We start from the raw sequence: 22,715 nt of genomic DNA, 5'->3' as shown, positions 1-22,715 counted from the left end.
GTAACAGGAAAGCACATCATGCAAATATAATCAAATGGCCCAAGTATAAAAAGATATACATACAGGCATTTGGGTTTCCTATTTGAGGAGATATCTGTAAGCTGAAGGAAAATAAATAAGAAAAAACATTACTTCGCTTAAAGGTTGGATTTGGCTTTAAGAATCTCTCTGGCTTATATTTTTAAGAAAGCGTTCCCATTAAGGAAGCCAGGAACTGTTATCAGTAGCACGGCCTGTGGCACCTTCCAGAACGGCAGGGAGCACGAACGCCTTGTGCTCGGCCTCAGCTTCCTCAGGGAGCCTCTGTGGCTCCTTGCTCTGAGATTTCCAAGAAGCCCATTATCAGTCCATCTAAAAAATTTCAGAATGTCAAAGAGCCCTCTCACAGAGCAACATTTGAAGAAAGATGTTTTTTAATACTAGAATGATGCGCCATTATTTCTTGATTAATTCAGGCGGCATGTGCAGCTAATTCACTACAGCTGCGCTTGGTCACAGTGTATCAACTAAAGGGAAAATTGGCATCAAATGTTTATTGCCTAAAATACATCATTTCTAAAGTGAGAGCATATGAAGACCAACTCCACAACGGTCCCTGGGGCCATCTATCATCGAGACTATTTTCCACTCCCAATGAAGTGTCTGCATGCCCTTTTGTGGCTGGGCTCAAATATCACTGGCAGAACAAATTGAGAACTATCATTTTGTGAGCCAGATGTCACCATTCCCTTCAGAGGCAAACCCAGTGCATTCCCAGCCTTCATTCCTGACCTCCCTCATGGAGCCTCTGCAAAAAGAAGTGCTGTCACAGCAGCAGGCAGAGACCCACAGAAGAAGAGAATGATAAAGAAAATGTGCAGAAAGGGCCACCTTGGTGTTGGGGCCCAGTGTGGCCAAGACATGAGTCTTATCATATTCAAATAATCAGAGAAACCAAGGTCAGCATAACAGGGTCACTCCCCCGAGTCCCCTGTCTGCAGTCAGAAGCATATCAGAAAGAAGCTTTCCTAAACAAACTTTGGAGGGCCATGGCCCCAGGAAGGCAAGACCAGATTCCTGACTTCTGCTTTGTGACTCAATCAAAAGTAAGCTTTGCCACTGACCCTGGTCATACTGGCTGGATTCAACAGGAGATTTATAAGGTGGACAGAAAAAGGCATCTTCCTTGCAGGAAGGTCTTGACATTATGCAATATACAAAGAAGGTTGGACAGAGGGTTCAGGCTGGCAGGTTCTGGGAAACCCAAAGGTTTCAGCATTTCCATCTTTCTGCCATGGCCCCACTACCACTAGTAAAAGTTTCTCAGCTCAGCTCCTCGAATGGACTTTAGTATTTGTATAAACTATTAAAAAAAAAAAAAAAAAAAAAGCTTACAGAGTTTTTCTTCCTTTAAATTGCTTCCTTCTTTCCAAAGCTATTCTTAAGGCATAGCAAATTTTTTTTCACTTCACTGTATATATGTATGTAAGCATACAGTTTGATGATGTGTTGCATATGTATATATAATACTCTTTGGAATTTTATGTAAAGTTAAGTGTGTGTGTGTGTGTGTGTGTGTGTGTGTGTGTGTATTTACATGCATATGCATATCTTCTTCCCTGGGGAAAAGGCCAAAGATGTTATCTAATTCAAAGTGGTCCCTGACTTCCAAAATGTTTTAAGAACCAAAACCTTGGTGCCCATGAATGTCACTGATGGACCCTGCTAGGACCTCAGGAAACTAGAGGAGTTTACTGTGTATTACAGAAAGGGAAATGCACAAATAAATACGGGTAGAGATGAGCCATCAACCTCGTATATACATAGATACTTAAGTATCATAACCTGTGCAGGTCTCATATGCCACACAGTGGACAAAATACTGGCTATATAAAACCACCACAATTAACCCTCAAAACAACCCTATGAGGTAAGCATTTTCATCCCCATCCTACAGATAGAGAAAGTAAGGCCAAAAAGTTAAATAGCTGGTTTGAAGCCTCAATGATTCACCAGTTTCAGAGCTGGACTTCAAACCCAAGTTAGCACCTTCCACGTCCAAGCAAGACTTCATGCTGCTCAGCCTCCTTAAGGAGCGTGTGTTTGTGGAAGAGCAAGTCTGTACCCAAAAAGTTAAATGGAATCCGTGGCTGGATCCGAATTTCTCCAGTGATCCTACAGATCATGAGGCTTGGCTGGAGATGGGGCCTGCTACCACGGTCCCCCCAGAACCTCACAAACACAAGAGGCCACTAGTCCTTCCGGCCCCACAGCCTCTGGCAGATGGAAACCCTCTTCCTTCTCAGGTTCCATCATTTGTCTCCATTTTCTCATAGTCCAACTACTTTATAGGAGGATGGAGATCAAGAGAGTCCTTAAGGAAGGTTCCACGTTGGAAAAATACAAGCAGCTGCATGGAGAGCCTATCTGAGTGCAAACATGGTGTCCCAAGTTGTTTCAGGTTGGAGAGACTGGGCGCTGGTCTTCCTCCCACCTCCTCTCTGTGTAAATAGCAGCACTGTATACTCAACTGTTCAGGCCAAAATCTTACATTCATTCTTGATTCCTCTCTTTCTTTCACCTGCTAAAACCTAATCCTTCAGCAAGTCCAACTGGTTTAGTCAACATTGTCCCCAGGATATGTCCTATACCCGTCATTTCTTTCCAGCTCTGCCCTCCCGAAGCTGCCATCCCCCCGTTCCCCTGCCACACCATAATGGCCTTCTAGCCTTCTTGGTCCTGCACCCCTCTAGTCTATTCTGCACCCAGCGGCCAGGAGGATTTTGCTAAAACACAAATCACCTCCTGCTTACAAACTTCCAACAGCTTCCCTCTGTGCTCTGGAATGAATCCAAACTCCTTATGTGACCCAGAAGCCCCAGCACGATCTGGAACCTTCTTGCATCTCCGGCTTCAGCTCATTACTCAGATGTGCCAAGCTTGTTCCCTCCTAAGCCACTTCCCAATCTTCACAGAGCCGCCTTGGTCCTGTTATTCAGGTCACAGTCCAAACGCAGCCTCGTCTGCAAGGCATCTCCTGACCCGGAGGGACTCGTACACATTCTTACATTTTTCATTACAGGGGTTATCAGCCTCTGAGATCATCCTAGTTACTTGTGGACTTGTTTCTGGGGTCATCGCCCTCCTCAGTCACCCTGTTCCTGCAGCACCCAGTTAGTGCTATGTTCCCAGTAAACAGATACTAAATGAATGGCTGCTAGCCTTCATTTACAACCTGCAGGAACTAAATGCAACACTTAATCTGTTTCATAACCTTCCTTTTGAGCAGATCTGTGCGTGACTTTTGGCAGATGGGATATTAGGTCACTTTATGTCTAATTGGACAGCATTTTTTAGAGCACAAACACAAAATATCAGAGTAAGCATGTTATGTTTTTAGAAATCAGCCAGGTGAAAAAGAACACAGATGCTCAAGAGAATTAAGGGGAAATACAGATGCCGAAACATCATTTCAGAAGAGGCCTTTACTAAATGTGAGGGGGAATTTTTCTAGGGCCTAAAAGAATCTTAAAGCCAGAACGCACCTTGGAAAGAAGCACCTCATACATCAATCTAGAGATTTCACTGCTGTCTGGAGGTGGTAATGAGAAAACGAGGGGAGAGGACAGCCAGTGCAGCCTTCATGGTGAAGAAGAGTCAGGTCAGCTGGGGACGGCACTCCAGGCTGTCCTGAGCTGCAGCGTGGAGGGCCTGCGTCAGAATGTTCTGCTCCATCTCAGGGCACACGGGGGCAAGGAGCTCTCCTGGGAGGGGCTGAGGCCCCAGAAGCCAGGGCTCCTCACTGCTCTGTGCCTTCACTAAGCTGGGCCAAGTCAGTCAATAAAGCGAGGACTCGAAGCTTTTCCTGCTAAAAGCATCCAAGTTCTTCTGTGTGTGGAAGGCCACAGGAACCCTGGGAGGCCGGACTTAGCACTTGCATTACATCAAAGACAGTGTTCCTAATTTCACAGGTGTGTGTCTATTGTTAAGATTAAAGAGCTGAGGGAAAAGGGAGAAAAGGTCTGAGGGTCGGCAAACTGCATGGGGATGTGCTACGTAAGGTTCAGAGAGGAGTTTGGAGGACTTCCATGAACACGGGGGAAGGGCATCTCTGCTCTATCCTTCCAGAAACAAAGGGCCTCATTCTTGGTCTTTCCAGGGCAATGCACCGTCCCCACAACAGTCACAGTCGCTTCACTGCAGCCTGACTGTGTCCTACTCACAGCTCTCACTTCTATGTTCCCCACTACTGTCTGAATGGCGGTTTCCTGTATTTCACTCAGTCAGTTCTTCCTCGGGTAGATCAAGTCTGATGAGGGCAGATCATGTCATGTTTGAGACACAGAAGGCATGTGCATGGATTAATTCCCTGATTATTTGTATCTAGAATTGTGTGTGGACATGTGTGCCTGTACATCTATGTATTTATGTGTATACATGCGTGTGCACACGCACATAACTTCATACCTACACAGTTGACTAGGAGAGGTGAGACCTGCCCAACTTCTGATGGCGTGTACCAGCGTGGAGAAGAGAATCACTGGCAATGTCTCTTAAAAGATGTTTAATTTTCAAGCTGGAAAAATAAGCTGAGCAGAGGAAAGAGCACAGAAATTTAAATAAGAGAGAATGATAGACTTCTTCCCTTCCTCTTTGCCTTCCATTGCTTTCTCTCTTTCTTTAAGATCCTCTTGGCTTAGTACAGTAGACGTTTACCCATTTCTGGGTTATTTGTAACCTAAATATTAAAAGTATTCAGGCTACATTTTTATTTTAGAATTGTTAACCACTCAAGTCAGGTGATGATCAGAGAATTTAAGAGGCCAGAGACCCTAGCGAGCATCTAGTCTAACTGCTTTGTTTCATAGAAGATTTATAGGCCCAGGAAAATAAGGAGCAGGGCCAGAATGATCTGGAAGCCAGGCCTTCTCACCTCACATCTAGGCCCCGTGACCCCATGCTGCACACTCTCCTGGTAGAGAGCAGGATGGGGAGAAGGCAGGGAAGGGTTCAGAGTGTCCCTCCTGCTACACAAGTTGGGACTGGACTCACAGTTTCCCAAGAAGGTAAGAGAAGACCTGAGGAGGGAAGTGTAAGCTCCCTCTCAGGAGACCACAGACACCAACAGGAAAATAATAAACATATCAGGTGGCTGAACCTGCCTTGATTACAGTTACTGGAACCACACAGAAGTAACACACTTACTTTTTCCTGTCCACTTTTGTTCCTGACTGGAAAGTTCTAGAGCTCCCGTTGCTGCCCTGCTCTAATGCTGAGTGTACATTACAGTAAGACTGCATAACATTTCTTCACTTCTTCCTTCCTCCCTCTCTCCTTTATTCCTGTTGCCGGTCTGTCCCTCCCGCCTTCTTTCTTTTATCCACCTGCTGGTCATCTCATTCCTTCTTTTGTTATTTAATCATGTTTCCTTTAAATCTTGGCTTCCAAAATGCTCAAACTAAACTTTTTAAACAACCAGTAGCAACTTTACCGACATTTCGGTTCGCATAAATGTTCCCTGTTTTTCTTTCCCTCATAGGTACAGTCCACTTGCGGGGTAAGTAAAAGAATCGTTTTAAAATCTTTGGGAAAGGGATTAAGCATAAATAAAGTCAAACAGATCATGAAAATGTTATAAACCACTTTGGGGTTTCAAAAATCCTTCCTTTGGCCTTGTTACTGATACCAAAAAAAAAAAAAAAACTGTTTGGAGGGCAAATAGGACCACCCATCCCCCTCATCTCAAGGGTGGTTATTTACACCTCCTTCCACCCCTAAAGAGACCAGGGAATCCCGATCAAGCCACTTAGCAGAACCTGAACCTTCAACCATATTCACAGTTCCTATCTGGGCTCCAGGGGTTTCTCAAGTCCCTGAAACAATATATAAACTTGTATGCAAATATTTATTACAGAACTATAACCTGTGAAATTTTCTAAGACTTCTTGAAAATCTACTTAAAGACTGTCTCACCTATTGAGACTTTTGGATGGTGCTGCCCTTCCTCTAAAGGAAAAAAAAAAAAAAAGAGGCATGTGGTTAGATTTTGCTGTTACTGAGAAAGGCCAAAGCTTTCTTAGGAGCTCCTTAAAGAGCTTCCGAACAGGGTAATGATACCCTCTAGTCTACTGGAGCACCAGGGTTGGGACCGATGATTTCTTCGGCCACTTCCAACTCTATTCTTTAATATAAAAAATATCTTTACCTATTTCTCTTGGTGTGGAGGGGTCAGGTGAAGACAACCATGTATCCGGAATTTTGCTAACTTCTAAGGGAGGTGTCTGGGCTTCACTGTATCACCTCATACACAGGGATGACGAGTGCTGATGTCTAGAGGTTTCCCAAAAGTCATTCCCCCGCTCCCCTTTCCTCTGTCCTTGACCCAATCTCGCCAAACCCAAGGACTGCAAGCATGGTGGCTGGACCTGTGTGACTTACCACGTGCTCGCTGATGTCTCGGCAGAGGCCAGCGGCCTGCTGGGTTTGATAGTACTCTAACTGCTTTTCCGCCAGCTCTACCCGCTGCAACAGATTCTCAATAAAGTCCTGGAGCCGAGCTTTCCCTTGAACCTCCTTCTCAGCTGCTGCTTCCAAGAAATGGTTGAATGTAACGACTTCTCTGCAAGGCAAAAGTGTCAGAACACAAAGCGGAGAAATGAGACAGGAATTCATTCCTTCAGCACGTACTTACTGAGAGCTGACTGTGTGTCGGACACTGCCCTGGGCAGCGAGCTCGCGGCAGTGACAACAGAGGTAACATGATGTTTTGGTGATTACATTTTGAGATTACATTTCAGGACAAAGAGAGGGTCATTATCGAATATCCAAATAAATATCTGGGCCAGGAGCGATAAGTGCTAGGGAGAAAACTGAAACTGTGTGCAAGGGGACAGAAAGTAACAGAAGGAGGGAGAGCATGAGTGGCATTTCAGAAAGGGGTCAGGGACCACTTTCAGGATGGGGAAAAGAGGGGACCAGATACCTGAAGGAAACAAGGAATAAGCCAGGAAGGTTCACGGGGAGGGTAAGCCAGGCCTTTATGGGAACAGGCAGACAGGACGGCTGCCTGGCTGCAGGCAGGGACCGGGGAGGACCGAAGGAACAGGGGCCACGGTGATGATTCCAGATTTTCTTATAAATGAGATGGAAAACCAGTGGACACTTTTGAGAAAGGTTCTAACTTACATTTTAAAAGTCTAGCTGCTGGGGGAGAAGAGAGCACAGGGAGGGAAGGTATGGAAACGAAAGGGCATACTGAGCACTGAAGGGTGTAAAATGAGTCATCTTGTCCAATTATGCATTTTTGAACTAAAAGTGAAACAGTCCAAGAAATGTCATCCTGAGGTAGACTCAAGGTCCACCGGGAAAGCTATGTTAGCTGACAGAGAAGAATGCACATGCAGATTGCCCTTCCCCTAAAAAGCTGAGCAAAATATCTCAAACAATACTCCTTTATCCGCATAATTCATTGTCATTTATAGACCCAGAAAAGTTGCAATAACTTTATTACTATTTGATATCTTTTTATCTCTAATGCATGGATGAAAACAACACTTTCCTGAATTATAATGAAATTTGTTCTTTATAAAGATTCAAATACAGGAGGAATATAAAGAAGAAAATACCTTCTGAAACCCCGTCATCCTGAGACCACCACCTGTAACTATTTGGTAGCCATTCTCACCGGCAACTCTGCATACGCGCACACGCACACACACACACACACACACACAGGTGATTGGCCTGAGAATTCTCAGCACCAGGTAATCAGCACGACCAACATATTATCACAACTCCCTTTATCCAGTTCTCTATAAGAAATTATAAAGATCCTTTCGGCCTTCCCCTCTGCCACGCATACCACCAGGGGTAATGAATGCCATCATTTTACTACTTGTTGGCTATAGTACTTCTTGTATATGCCTTCAGGATCTCTCTAGACTGTCAAGAAGTACCCCCTCCTTTTTCTGGCCACGTTCAACATATGCAGAACCAAGATTCTAAAGACTGCTCAGTCTCCTCCCAGCCTCTTTCATTTCAGATTAAGAAATCCCAGTTGGAAAACATCTAACCTCATGTTCTAGATAGTTGATGAAATCCACTGCCGTCTCTGCACCTTCCACTATGCTCCATCGTTTCCTGAGAGTAGGACTTCAGGTAAGCCTGACCCAAGAAGTCTGGCAGAAGGTGTTTGCAAAAAAGTGGTTTCTTGCTCCTTTATTCTTACAACCAGTCAGTGACTCGCTTTTACAATTAGTTGTGATTTTTTTCTCTCATAAATAAGTCACACTTGGCTACACTGAAACCTTTCTCACACTTCCTTCAGAGTCAAACGTCTCTGCAAAACTTTGGAAATTATGTATTTATAAAAATAGAAAGGAGATGGTTCTGATGAAATGCATCACAGAACTGCTTATCATAGTAGCGCCCTTTTTTTCCCTAGTTTCCTAGCCAGGATCAAATATAAACCCCAATTCCTTAATAATTCTAGTATTTTTCAGTAGCTAAGAAATATTCACATAAAAGAAATGAATCCCTTTGGAAAGGAGCTTTCTCCCATCATCAAGTCTCAAGTTAATTTCCAGATGTTTCTGTATGAACCCAGCATGGAAGCAGTGCATTTGCCAAGCTGTTCAGGCCACAGACTCGCCAGTTTTCAAGCTCTACCGTCATTCAGCTTTGATCCGCCTCAAAGTAACCTTACCTAGCCGCAAAATAATGGATGGAGGGTCCATCCAGGTGCTACGTCCAGCATGCCACAGCTGTTCATGGCTCCAAGGAATGGTTGGGATCCTTTAGATGGAGCTCAAAAGTACCACTAGAACAAAGAGCCCGGGAAATGGCTATGTCTTCCTCTTTCCGATAAAAAGGCTTCCATTCATTCAGAGTCAAGCCCGTTGTAGAAACTTCATAGGTGATATTTAGGTAATATTCATATATGACACCTGAATCATGACACAGGTCTCCAAACTGTACTTCTCAGGAAAACAGCCAAAACCCACAACCCTCTCCCCTACCCAAAAGAAAAACATAGAAAAAGAGCCAATTTTTTTCCAGTTCATTTTGGTTTGTAATAAATAAATAAGGCAATAGATAAATAAAATAAAATAAAATAAAAATAAATAAATAAAATAAAATTTCCTCATTATAGAAATATTATTTACATTTATTTGGGGAAACATAAAAATTGACCTATTGAAAGATCTAAAACTGAGCAAGGGCCAAATCAGCTTTTTTGTTCTCTGCTTAAGCCCATCATTCGATAGTATACATGACACATAATGTTCACTATGTATTCATTGTAATGAGTATTTTAAAAGGACAAGGAAGAAACAAAAAATGACCCACAATCCCAACACCCAAAGGTAAATACTACCAACATCCTAGTATGTTTTTCCAGTCTTTTTTTTCTCTATGCAACATTTACTATGTGGGGTTCTCAGGCTGTACGCCTAAAATGTAAAACAGCAATATTTGACAACTTAATCCCACAGGATTAATATCTCAAAAGCAAGAAGACAAATCTGAGTGCAATACAGTTTATGGCTGTATTTTAAATCATGGAATGTTTTGCTATCGGTTCTATATAAAACTTTTGCAAATTAACATTAATGCTCTTAGCTGATCCTGGGGAGCTATGTCACGTTGCAGAAAGAAGCATCTTTTTCTAACATCTCCCTCACCCAATTACCCTGTGCCCTGAAGCTGAGAAGTTAACACCCTCTGCATTTTTCAACCAACCTGGCGTCAATACTAACATAATTTCACTTTATGAGTGGTTCACATCAACTAAAAAAAGAAAGAAAGAAAAAGAAAAGACAGAAGAAGCCTGATGATTTCATTTTAAATACGATGTTATATCAGACGATGGCTGGAGAAGCACCTCGTGCTGAGAACATGTCTGGGTGTATTAGATAAAAACGGTTACCAAACCCAGTGACTAATTGGGGACTAGCCTGTGTGTACAACTTGATTCCCCTTTCACATCCTGTTCATTCTGGACTAACAATATCCAGAAACATTTCCTATTTCCCCAGAGAATCTTGGGAATTTCCTGAATGAAAAGGAATGAGGTTTAACCACATTGCATTTATAAGCACTTTAATAATTAGACCAAACCGTCGAATAACCATTCAAAGTGGAAGAAATACTAATGGGTTTCAATACAAAGAAGAACAAGATATTCCCTGATAGGATTTCAGATCTCATATCTTGATGAATCTTGAAGAAACTACCAGTTGTCAGCTTTTGGCATAGTAGCCAAGCAGAATATCTTCTGTTCTCTGAAAAAGCTATTAAAGTACACCTCCCTTTTCTTACTACATATATATGTGAGCTTGGATTTCCTTCATCTACTTCAACCAAAAGATTTGCAGCAGAAGAAATGCAAAAGTGACAAGGTACAGCTGCATTCTATTTAAGTCAGATATTACAAATATTTGCAAGACCTATAAAACCATGCGACTCCTTCTGCTAAATTGTTTTTAGGAAAACAGTTATTTTTTATACAAACATGTTATTTATGCTAACAAGCAATAGATTTCTTATTATTTTTACATAAATTAATAATTGTTTTTTAAATTTCTAAGTTTTCTTTTTTTGTAAGATTTTATTTATTTGAGAGAAAAAGAGAGAGAGAACACGAGTGGAGGTGAAAGGCAGAGGGAGACGGCGAGAGAGAAACAGATTCCGCACTGAGCAGGGAGCTTGATGCGGGGTTCGATCCCAGGACCCTGAGATCAAGACCCGAGCTGAAGGCAGACAGTTAACCAACTGAGCCACCCAGGTGCCCCTAACTTTTAATTTCTAATACAGTAAATATTGATAGATAAAACTCATGCAAACAAAACTTCTGGGGGTCCTCGGGTATTTTTTTTTTTAGCAATATAAGGAGAAGGGGGGCCAAGGAATCTGAGACGCTGCCCCACTCAGTACAAGTGCTCCTGAATCTCAGAACGCGGGTGCGGAGTGGACAATGAGGTCTGCAAGCCCAGGAGGATGTGGTCACAGCCCGCACATTTATTTATTCTGCTATTCCGTAACTCAACAAACATTTATTGAATGTTAGCTAGTACTGGGTTTAGTGTTGGGGCTTTCGTGAACCCACGGTTATCCTTGAGAAGCTGACTGCGGAACGCGGGGTCAGCCCACATTTCCTGGGAAGGACTGAGGAGTATATATTTCGGGTTCTGCAGGCCATCTGGTCTCTGTCACACTTACTCAACTCTCCCTAGCACAAAAGAACCACAGGGACTGGGTAACAATAAAACTTTACTTACAGACACTGAAATTTGAATTTTGTATACTATCTATATGTCATGTATTATTAGTTTTCTTTTGAGTTCTTTTTCGAATTAAAAATTCTTGGCTCACAGGCTCCTCAAAATCAGGTAGCAGGCTGGATCAGGCTGGTGGTGTGCTAAGCCTGGATACAGTGGGAGAAGCAAACATTAAAAGAAACAAATACTGAAATAAATATGTAATTACAAAGCTGAGCTGAATGACAAAGAGAAAGAATAACACAATGCCATCTGAGAGAAGAGGAAGACACTTGTACGGTTTTATTTTAGGTTCTCAACCCTGTGACCTAGAATACAGGGGGAAGACTGGACGGCCAGATGGGTGAGAAGACAGAGGGAGCCCGTGTGAAATCCCATCAGGCCGTGGTGCAAACCAGCTTTGGGGAACTAACTGATTCTACCTTACCTCCTGCCCTATCTTTGACTTCTCTTATATGTATTTTTTAAAGAGGTTAAATATAAGAGAACTCAAGGTTTTAAGCTTTGGTGGAAAATATGCTTATTCAAAATCCATATTTGGTACTAAAGAAAGAAATACCAGTATAGGAAAAGAAACTGGCCTGAAGCTCACTGTTACGCAGAATGATCTGCAGAGCTAGAAATCTGTCCATATCTTGAGATTCAGAAACAGAGGGGCACCAAGTGAAAGAGCCCTTATAGTGCAATCAAAGCTTTATTTGGAAAAAGTATTTTTCCCCCATGCACTCATCCATTTACAGGATAGCCATAAGGTCTGAAACATTGATAATATTTAATTTTTTTACAGATCAAACCTTTCCATTTCTTCCTCTGAGGTGGGTTAAACACAGGATAATTCAGAAAAATTAAAGATACACTCTCATGGGATGAAACCACTCTAGAAGCAGGTGTAGAGACAGAGGGATTATGTGCACTGTGGTGTTCGCTACAATGTTACATAGCCATCGAACCCTGCACTGTTAATAGGAGACAACACACTGATCATATCATGTACGGTAATTTACAGTTATCTCCCTATGTTTCCAGCTTTCAGGGCCATCCTGTAGCCTGATGTCCCCCTTGGGTCTCATAAATGCACATCACCTCCCTCTCCGTTCCAGCACCAGGGATCTCCCTTCATCCTGGCTGTGAGTCAGATTCTTATTTCTGCACACACCATTTTCCACTAGGGTCTCTCCCCTTGCCTTTCCCTAGTCCCTGTTCTTAAGGAGTCTTCTGACCTCAGGGCTCTCCCATTAGGAAGCTTTCCCACACATGCCTAGGTGTGGGTGACCTGCTGTGTTCTCCCGCAGAACGTTGCACCCTGTCACAACGCACACTGCAAAGAGGACCAATCATGCCATGTACCCCAATCCACTGGGACATCTGTGTGGTCAGGGACCTTGCCGCCTCTTTCACTGTGGTCACCCTCGCACCAAACACAAGTCCAGCACACAATAGGCGCACAACAAATTTCTGCTGAGTGCGTGAAATGTACAGTCCATCTCTAGTTGAAAATCGTTAACTGACGAAAAGAGCCTGAGGTTTCTTTTTATCTTTTTCTAGACAAGTACGGGGGCATAAAACCAAAAAGTAGTCCACAATACAGGTACCTCTCACAGGACCGAGGGTGGGATCGAAAATGGATGCTTCTCTTCCATTCTAAACAACACTTTAAAATCAGCTTCTCCTCCCAAAGGCAAAGCTCTACCAAGTTATTTAAATTTCATTTTACATTACTGATTTATGAACCTCTTTGGAGGTATGTGAAATGGTAAAAATACCTCTGGCTAAAAATAGGCTAGCTATTGATCACAGAACACCTCAGACAGACCGCGATGTCAGCCGCAAGGCAAATCCTGAAGCTGAAGTCTACCGCCAGCCTGTGCTGGGAGCTGGGCTGCCTACCTGGAGCTCAGGGCTGGCTCCTGCGTACTCCCATGCCCTACCCCGACCCCCTGTGGAATCAGCACCTGTGGCACATCTGAAGCCAGGCCATCTCTACTTTTGTTGGCCTCTGGCCTCAACTTTCTCTCTTGGCTTCTTTGACTAAACCAAAACGTATATAGTTCTCATTAAGAGCTTAAAAAATACCTTTAATGAGAAAGTCAAATGACTCCTACTGGTACTAAGTCGATCAACACTACATGTAAGGCCCTCAATCCAGAGAGAAGGCGACTGACACTAGACAGGGAAAAACGGAATATTCTCCTTGGTCTCCAGCCTTTAATCATCCCAAACAGGACATGTTTGACGTCCAGTTTTTCCTACATTATTTTTAAGTCTGCAGGGAAAGCAGCCTGGAAAGAGAGGACCTCATTTACATAAACACACTAAAATATGGAGCAAACAGACCCCTCCCTGTCCCACTGAACCCTACATGTAACATGATTTTTCTTGGCCTGTTTCCTAGCTATGGATCCATCTGGAGACCAAGTTGTTACTGCTTTCGCTGATCAAAAATAGGAATGCTGTAATTAAGTGGCAAGAGGGTTTAGCTGTGCAAAGCAAGTTACCAAGTCAAACTTACCTTTAAAAGTCCAGCATCCCACAGCAAGCTTAGGATAGAAACCTAAATGCCGGTTACCTGGCTCAGGCCACCCTTTATGCCTCTTTCATCATGTCCCTAGGGATCCGTTTAACATTTAATTTTACCTTCTGGCCTCTTGCTGTCATGAAAGCAGAAACAGGACTCACCTGCTATTCTACCCATGACCTAGAACAGTATCTGGCCCTCGGCAGGGACTTAGTGCGAGGTTTGTCTCCTGGGCTGACTCCCAGCAGAGAGCAGGGCAAATAATGAAAGAAGGGAAGGATTATCTCTATCAGACTTCACAAGGGAGTAGGATGGAGTTGAGACAGAATTACAAGGGGGCCCCTCATCACAATCAAGGGCTGGCTGTGACACGTGCTCTACTTTGACTGGCCATGGACATTCAGAGAGTCAAGTTAAAAAGACCTGGCCTGGTATTCCAGAAGCTGAATAGTGTAACCACACTTATGACGCCAGCATTTCCCTATTTCCCAACACTTTTGATGCCAGCTGACATTTGCTTTAATCTCATTAGAGAAATAAATGATGTCACCATAGCAGTTCTCTCAAAACAGCAAGGAAGCCAGCCCATTCCAAAATGGGCCAGATTCAGTATTACATAAGTCTTGACGCTTTGGGCAAATACCACATTTTCAAAAGTCTGGCTGAGACACAGTGAATTAATGGGAAAAGCACTCAGAAGAGAGACAGGGAATATGGGTTTCGATTTCAGCTGTGCTACCAAATTTTTGTCCTTGGGCGAGTCATTCCACTGCTGTGGGCCTTATTTTCTACTTCTGTAAAATGAGAGTGCTATCCTGAAGGAGACAGGAATAGCTTTCAGTTCCCAAATCACACGACCTCCCCAGGGCCCCTCTCTAACAGTCCTTCTTCCTGCTGTCCCTTCAATGTCACTCTCCTCAACGCCTCTGATGCAGAGGCCCTTCCTCCCCACTTTCTCAGTGTGGACACTCCACATTAAAAAAAAAAAAAAAATCTGTTCTTTAATGGCTTATCAACTTGAAACCATACCTTGTATTTAAGCACTTGCTCAGCTACCTTGGGTCTGAACATGGACATGACTGCAGGATCTTTTATTCTTCCTATGTAGGATCTTAGCTCCTTAGAGGAAAACAGCGAGAGTTTTTGTTCCCCATATGCCCCTAGCACAGTGTCCGGCCCATCACGGGTGCTCAGGTAGGGCTTCCCAGTCTCACCAGAGGGAGGTACAGAAATACTCGGGATTCACGGCATTGCACGGGTGTGCTCCAAACCTTGGATGACCGACTCAACCACAACTCAGCTACCATCCAAGTCCGTCCTCTCTTGTTAAGGGATACCTTACTGCAAGGTCGGCTGGGATTGATTTACCTGATTATGGGCAGTGCTACCTTATAGCTCTGAAAACTCCTGAATAAGTAAATATCTGCTTCGCTAGGACTTGTAAAGTTGCAGAGACTTTGCGAAGATGATGGGCACAGCTCCCTTGGATTTGTGCTCCAGAGACTTACAGACACCTCTCTCCAGAGGTACAATGAGACTCACCGGCCCCAAAGTACAAGATACTGCCTATCCAACCCATCTCCTCTGTTAGAGTTTACTTCGGCCTCTACAATGCAGGGTGATTCAGCCTATAGACAGCTTCCGGGCAGAAGCGGCCCTGGAGTCTTTCATTTCAGTTTGAAAGAAAGGATTTTAAAGTTGAGAGAACAAATCCGTAAGCAGAAGAGCCTCATGCAAAATCCATAACCAAGTGTGCCTCCTAAGCCTCACTTGAAAGGCTTTTAAAGTGGATGGGAAAAAAAAATCCATACGCAAGAGAGTCTCATGTAGGTGTTCGGGTTTTTTTTAAATGGAATCTCCCATTTGGGTCTCAAAGGGTCCCCAAGTTGACATCCACATCAACTAGGACTGTAACCGCCTGCGTTTTCTAACAAATGAGTCTTGAGAGCTCATTTGGAGGGGTTTAGCCCCTGGTTTGCTTTCTGGCCAAATAGGGTTGTCCCATAACTAAGAGGTCACCTCTTGGGTCCATGACACAGCACTGTGAGGCTAGTGAGGAGGGAAGGGCCTTGTCCCAGGCAGGCAAATCTAGTCAAATGAATTCGGTTTCAATGGTGTGGCAGATGGGCAGCTGACTTGCTCTCCATCCCCATTTTGGGGGCAGAGGCGGGTGTCAGGGAGGTTGAACACCACAGACCCTGACAGAGCTGGCCATAGTCTCCCTCTCAGACCAAGAGCTCTAGTGTCCTTCCTGGAAACAAGACTCTTTCAGTGTTATTTTATGTACAGAAAGAGTGATTATTTGAGACTTGAATACAGAAACTGACAAGCCAGGCCAAATGAAGGCTTAAAAAAAATGGAGACTTTGTTAATTTTATGTCTAAAAGTTTAAGGCAGTTTCACTATATTTTCATTTTAAAAAGTTTTTGTTTGTTTGTTTGTTTGTTTAATACTATTGCTTCCCCTCCTCCCCGGCTGTTCAAAATGACATACTAAAAACCAATTCATAATTTATCTTCAGATATACTCACAAAAACGTGAACAAAGATGTATGTATAAGGATGTTAACTGAGGCATTATTTTTAATACTAGAAAAACAGAACAAAACCGTGTATTCATTAATAGCAAACTGATGGAATCAGGCATGAATGCATCCACACCACAGAATACCATGCAAGAGCCAAAAGGAATGACATAATCCTATACTCAGGACCTGAAAGATGCCTGAAACATACCACATTAAAACGAAAAATACTCCATGCACAAGTGGCAGAACAGTATATGTCACGATTCCATTTGGGAGAATATAGTATGTTCGTGTATAAAGTACATATGATTGTATCTACACAGGAAAGCTCTAGAAGGACATTCACTGACCTAAACCGTAGCTTTCTCTGGAGGATAGAGCAGGGTATCGTTGGAGAGGAAGGGACCCTTTTAACACATACAATTCTACCCTGTTACTTTTTTTTTGAGTATGTATTACTTTTTCAATTGGTCCTCAGGTGCTAGCACTGGGTTAACATTATCATAATTGATCCATGCATGTCCCACTTTTACAAAGTCAACCAGATGTTCTTAATAATAAAGCACTTTTGGACTCACAACGCCAAATAAAATTTAGATCCTTGAGAATAACTTAGATCTAACTATAGGATTCTCCCTGCCATCATACTGGCTTCCTTCCCAGCAACCACCAGCCCAAATCCCACATTTGTTATTACTTGTGTAATTAATAAGTAAAATATGACAAATCAATATGTGAAGTTTGTTTTCCTTTTAAATTCACTGCTCTTCAACCAAACAAACACCACAAATTTCATTCTAAGCTTTTCTTTGCACATAGGGAACCCCAACTGCCATTTTTCCGGTGATGCAATGTTAATCACCCTGCTGGCCACAATAGTTCATCATGGCACAACTTCCCACAAGGAAACTCCAGAAGCCCAGAGAGAAACATTTTTCATTACAGATCATTTCCCTAAAAGGCAAGTAAATCCATGGCTGATTCGAATCTGTGCTCACTAGGTAGTTAAAAAAATGTCTAGATGATCAGAGCAGGTTTTCCCTCTAGGTACAATGTAGGTATTTAGTGACACTAGGTAATGGTCTCTTTAATATATAGGGTTTCTCAGCCTCAAACCAAACAGAGAAGCTTTAACTACTACATTTTAAGAGATAATACAGGGTAGAAGAGTTCTAGTAGACACGGAAAGTAGGAAATTAAGTCAATCTCTATAATATAATCCAGATTATTTGAAAACTTGCTCCTACTTTTTCCTAGGGTATCCATTTTTATGCTCTTTGATTCTACAAATTCTGAGCCTCCATTTAAAATTAAATCTAACATTCTGCATTTGGGAAATACACTGCATTACTAGGTAAGCTTTTCTAGTTTGAGTTGAAGCCATAGTTATTGATGAGGAAATGCTTTTCCAAGTACGATGTCTTTCACCTCTATCTTGTGAAAACCACTTGCCAACTCTGTGCGAACAGGCCTGACTGACTCTAGTCATACCATTCTACAAAAAGAAAATTCTCAAACTAAAATCACAGAAGCCAGCAGGATCAGAAAGTCTCCTCTGGGTTTACTAATGTCGGCTTCTTCCAAATAAAAACTATAATTAAATGGATTCTCAGCTACCAACATTTAATTAACACGAGCAGATAATCCAAAATGGCAAAGCAGCCAGAATTACTGGTATTCAGAGCATATTTTTATACTTGAACAAGACAGCATCTCATGTTCTGGACTCTGCTAGGCGGAGGCTACCAAGAAGGAATGGCTGGGCTAGAAGAGCCCCCTCTCTGCCCGCCCACTCACCTCCCCCAGCTCACCAGCTAGCGCTGGGAACCGATCCCACCATGCATAGACCCCACTACTCCTCTCTCTCAAAACGTGCTGTAGTTTCCAAGGCGAGAAGGGACTCCATATTTTGTCTTTCCTGCTGCCGGCTCGCAGACTATACACAGAGAGGATAAATAGTATCAAAAGCCTTGTGGGTCCCGAGATCAACTGTGTCAGTGAGAAAGGCAGCCGAGGTACCTGCAAGCAATAAAAACCAATCCTGACTTTACATGTGCCCGTACCCCGGGGGGAGGTGCTTAAAGTGATGGTGCAGCACCACTTACTCTTCCTTCCGCAGCAGCTCCTCCTCGGACTCGGTCAGGCGCTGCCTCAGCGCAGCGATCATCTCCACCGCCACATCCACCTGGCGGTTCAGGACCCGCTCTCTCCTCTGCACCTCCTGCTTTTTCTGCGTCAGCTGCACAAAGGCCGCCCGAACTTCCAACAGTTCGGCAGTTTTCTGGGCCAACTCTTTGGTGAGCTTATCGATTCTCTTCTCGATGGTCCTGTCCACGGCCTCGACCATCCGGTTGAATTTTTCTCGGACATGAGCCTCGAAAGCGGCTTTGGTGTCCGGGGTGGGCAGTCCGGGACTGGAGCGCGGCCCCTCCAGCGAGTCTGCACGCAGGTCCAGTGCCGTGTAGGTCTGCACGTAGGACACGGGCCGCTCGGCCACCACCTCGAATGGCTTCCTGTCCTTGGAGTGTTCGTGCGAGAAGCTGTACAAGTTCACATAGCTGGGTTTCTGCTTCACCACGTGGCCGGTGCCCTGCAGTTTCCCCTGCTTCAGGGGTTCTGAGGAAGTGACTAGGTCTGTGTCTTTGAAGGACGGAAAGAGGCTGCATTTGGTCAAGAGGGTTCTTTCCTGGTAGCTGTGACTGAATTCCAGATGGGCCCTCAACGAGGACAGACTTCTAAATCTGGTATGGTCTCCACACCTCGGGCAGCGGAATGGCAGGCACACAGCAACATTCTCGAAGGACTCCTGCCAGGGGTATCTGCTTTCCTCAAAAGCCTTCTGTTGCATTACTCTTCAAGTCCTGAACAGGGCAACATAAAACAGATAGTTCACACATCTGTTTAAAAAACGCTCCTGAGGGGCACCTAGTGGCTCAGTGGGTTAAAGCCTCTGCCTTAGGCTCAGGTCATGATCCTGGGGTCCTAGGATCAAGCCGGGCATTAGGCTCTCTGCTCAGCAGGGAGCCTGCTTCCTCCTCTCTCTCTGCCCGCCTCTCTGCCTATCTCTGTCTGTGAAATAAATTATAAAAATCTTAAAAAAAAAATGCTCCTGAAACACTTGTGGCCCGTTCATCAACACCCCGGGCAGAGGCCTTTGGCTTCAAATGCCTTTGGTATATAATGTCTCACATTAAAATTAAAACCTACAATTTGTGGGCCAAATCCTTTCTGTGTTGCCTACTGCTGCTTTTGCACTAAAGGCAAAGGTGAGTGACCTCTGCAGCCTGCAGAGACAAAATGATTTACTCCTTGGCCTTTAGGAAAAAGCCTGCCAGCCTCTGCAACCCCTGCCCAGGATAAAGAAGGTGGATAACATTCTCTTTTTGCAGATGAGAAAACTGGAGCAAGGAGGTAAAGTAATGAATTCAAAGCCAGATGGAACACGGCAGCTCCAGAAGTGAAATTCAAGTTTCTTGCCCTCCCGAATTGAGTGCACTAACTGCCAATCGGTGCCCTATTTTACTGATACAATCCTGATAAGCATGAATTCCAAAAATGAGGAAGACTCACATGAATTGTCAAAACTGTCCCGAGAGAGCGAGTTCAGCGATCTTTCTTCAAACATAAGAATGATATTACTCAAGCTAGGTGCAGTGGCATTAAACATAGAATCAGCTGGAAATTTTTCAACCTGAGATTTTGCTTTCAGTTATTGCTGTGATGCCAGAAAGCAAAATGTTATTTTAATGACAGTCTCCATATTCCAGAATTACTGACATTTGGAAACTCAAGATATCAAATACGTTTTGACTCACTAGGGGCCATGGCCATGGCCAAGACTTTATAAAGATATGGTTTTCTGAATGATTTATCTCATCTCTGATCCTGTTTTAATATGATAACCTTTAGAGATGGCCAATATGTGAACCTGGCAGGTATCAGCATAACTCTTTTAATAACAGGAAGTTCTTATTTCCTTGTAAGAATTTATTATCTTAGCCCTAGCAACAGATGACTGCTAGCAACCCTATTCTGCAAGCGGGGCATATCTATTCCCTCCAGGAATGGCTTCTATTTTAATGTTAACAAGACTTGGGCCCCAAAAAGAGGAAGCTCAGCTAAGGGTCTATACCTGCAAAGTGTTGTTATTGGAACCTCAACCTCTTCGAAAAGCAGAGGCCCAAACCGTCTCCAGCCAGCTAGGAAAAGCCTCCAGGTTAATAAGCCTCTGGCCCCCCAGAGAGGAAAACCTCTTCCTGTGCTACTCCGGCCGTAAGATAGGCTGCAAACCCCGAAACGGCAGCAGAGAGGTGAAGGCAGGGGAAGTCAGGATTCCAGGCGGCAATGGGAAAGGGTTGGCATCCCTGAATGGGGAAATGGGTAATCACACACTCTGGGAGTACTCATGCTTTCAAGGGCCCAGCGGAAACCCCAATCTACAGGGTTGGCGGAAAAGCCCTAATTTCCTCTGCCCACCCAGGGCAGTCTGGCAAAGACACTGCCCCGAGGGTCCCGGCTCTCCCCGCCCCCGCTCCGCTGCGGGCCAGCCCTCAGGTGCCAGAGTGGATTCGTGCGCGCACGAGTTCCCGCAAGTGGGGGCCGACGGCGCAACTCCCCGCCGCGCGGAGAGGACGGGACCCCTCCCCAGCCCGGGACCGCTCGGCCGGCCCCCTCTGCCGCGCCCCCCGGGCCGGGCCGCAGGCGCAGAAGCCCAGCTGCCGCCACTTACCCGACTTGTTGCTGCAGCTGCAGCCGCTGCTGCTGCCGCCGCGGCCGGTGCTACTGCTGCGGGAGCGAAGCGGTTTTCAGCAGAGCCGTAAATCAGGCTAAGCCGGGGCCCGCTCCCACCCCCCAGCGCACCCTCGCGCGGGGACCCGCGGCGTCCGGGGCGGAGCGTGGCGGGGGCGGCGCACGCGGCTGCCGGGGACCCCGGCGCCCGAGAGCGGACGCCCGGGGGGCGGGGGGCTGGGCCTGGGGCGCCGCGGCCCCGCGAGCGACACCCCGCTCTGCTCCGCGTGGGGAGGCACCGTCTGCCCGCCCCCAGCCGTGAAGCGGGATGGGGCTCAGGATCCCACTGACATCACGCGGGGAGACGCCGGGATCGCTCCCCGGGGGGAGGGAAGGGGAAAAGCGTGCCAGGCTTGGAGGCGCTGCGCTCTCTGCAGGCCCCGGCCAGCTCTTTTGCACTTTACAGTTACTGGGGAGCGGGAGAGTGTGGGTGAGGATGAGGCGCGGCTTGGGTATCTTCGCTAATCTGCCAGCAGCAAGGTCCGGTGGTTCATTTTAGGACCACTTCTTCCTAAGCAACGGGGACGAGAATGTCCCCGAATAACCTAGAGTCTCCTCTAGCCTTACCAGCCGAGCATCCTGGTGCTATGTTAACCGGCAGAACTAAATCTAGTGAAGTATGTGGGTTGTGAATAAATAAAGCGAGAAGACCCCCCCCCACGCCCTCTCCCGGATCTGTGAGGGACACGCCTCCTCCCTCCCCGAGTCCTCAGGCATCCAGTCCCCGCCTCTCCCCGCAGGAGCGAAGATCTCTCATCCTACGGAGGTTTCTTTCCTTCAGAAAGACCCTGATGACTCAGCATCTTATTTTAACCTGTTTCAGGGTATTCCTGGTCTAACTCTTGAAGTATGAAACCAGGGTAAAAGTTACTGTTGGGTTTTCTTATTAGAAAGAGAGATTCTGTTCATCCGTATAGTTATTTCAATGCATCTTCTCGACTCCTAAGGGTGTCTCTGTTCTCAGAGTTTGCCATACTGCTCCTTTCGACGCTGATTTTATTTCTGCTGTGAATACCTCGATGACTATCTTAGATTTTGTTTGTTTATGTAATTAAGAGCCCAAGCTCTGGAGTCAGACATGATTCAAATCCTAATGCTGGGATTCAAATCCTGACTCCTAGGATCTGCATCAAGTTGGACTTTTCTGTCTTGGATTTCTCATCTGTGAAAGAGATAATGGGGAACTACCTTCTACTGGGGTGATGAGGATCAAATGAAGTTGTGAGGGTAAAACACTCCCTCTGACCCAGAACAACACTGATAAAATCAGCTCTGGTTATTTCAGGTACAAGAGAGAAGCCTACGCATCTATTAAAAAACAAAACAAAACAACAACAACGACGACAAAACAAAAACGAAGAGAATGGGAACTAAATACGCACTCACTTCCACATAAAGGGTGGTATAGGCTGTTGTGCTGGGGTGCTTTCTCTTTGAAAAGATTATATTTCATTGAATTCATCCGGTGACCCTCTAAAAAATGTTTATTTCAAAAACCAATTCACTTAGTAAAATATTTTTAAGTGTGAAATGTACATGTATCAGAGGGCAATCTCATCTTGGGCAATCTCATCTTGGTCATCTAGCGGATGAGAGGAGCATACAGGGAAAGCCTTAGAACAAAATA

The 22,715-nt window shown here is 44.8% G+C and overlaps 1 protein-coding gene across 6 annotated transcripts in view; it reads right to left on the bottom strand.

Moving 5' to 3' along the window:
* Positions 1-22,715, bottom strand: part of ZNF365 (zinc finger protein 365) — a 54,033-nt gene that overhangs the window by 3,326 nt on the left and 27,992 nt on the right. For 3 of the 6 annotated variants that reach the window (XR_004278596.1, XM_032312674.1, XM_032312671.1), the window contains exons 1-4: positions 21,030-21,712; positions 18,406-19,161; positions 6,418-6,598; positions 64-101 (exon numbers count right to left, since the gene is read on the bottom strand). Coding sequence is in view for 5 of the 6 variants with exons in the window: in XM_032312674.1 (XP_032168565.1) it covers positions 64-101; positions 6,418-6,598; positions 18,406-19,148 (962 nt within the window). In the remaining variant the exon portion in view is untranslated. Of the gene's footprint in view, positions 1-63; positions 102-6,417; positions 6,599-18,405; positions 19,162-21,029; positions 21,714-22,715 lie in introns of those variants that run through there. The other 3 variants (XM_032312675.1, XM_032312673.1, XM_032312676.1) reach the window with 2 other exon arrangements.

Source organism: Mustela erminea, chromosome 14, assembly GCF_009829155.1.
Source record: "Mustela erminea isolate mMusErm1 chromosome 14, mMusErm1.Pri, whole genome shotgun sequence".
Taxonomy (NCBI): Eukaryota; Metazoa; Chordata; class Mammalia; order Carnivora; family Mustelidae; genus Mustela; species Mustela erminea.
The sequence above is the reverse complement of the archived record's forward strand: the minus strand, read 5'-3'. Positions and strand labels throughout refer to the sequence as shown.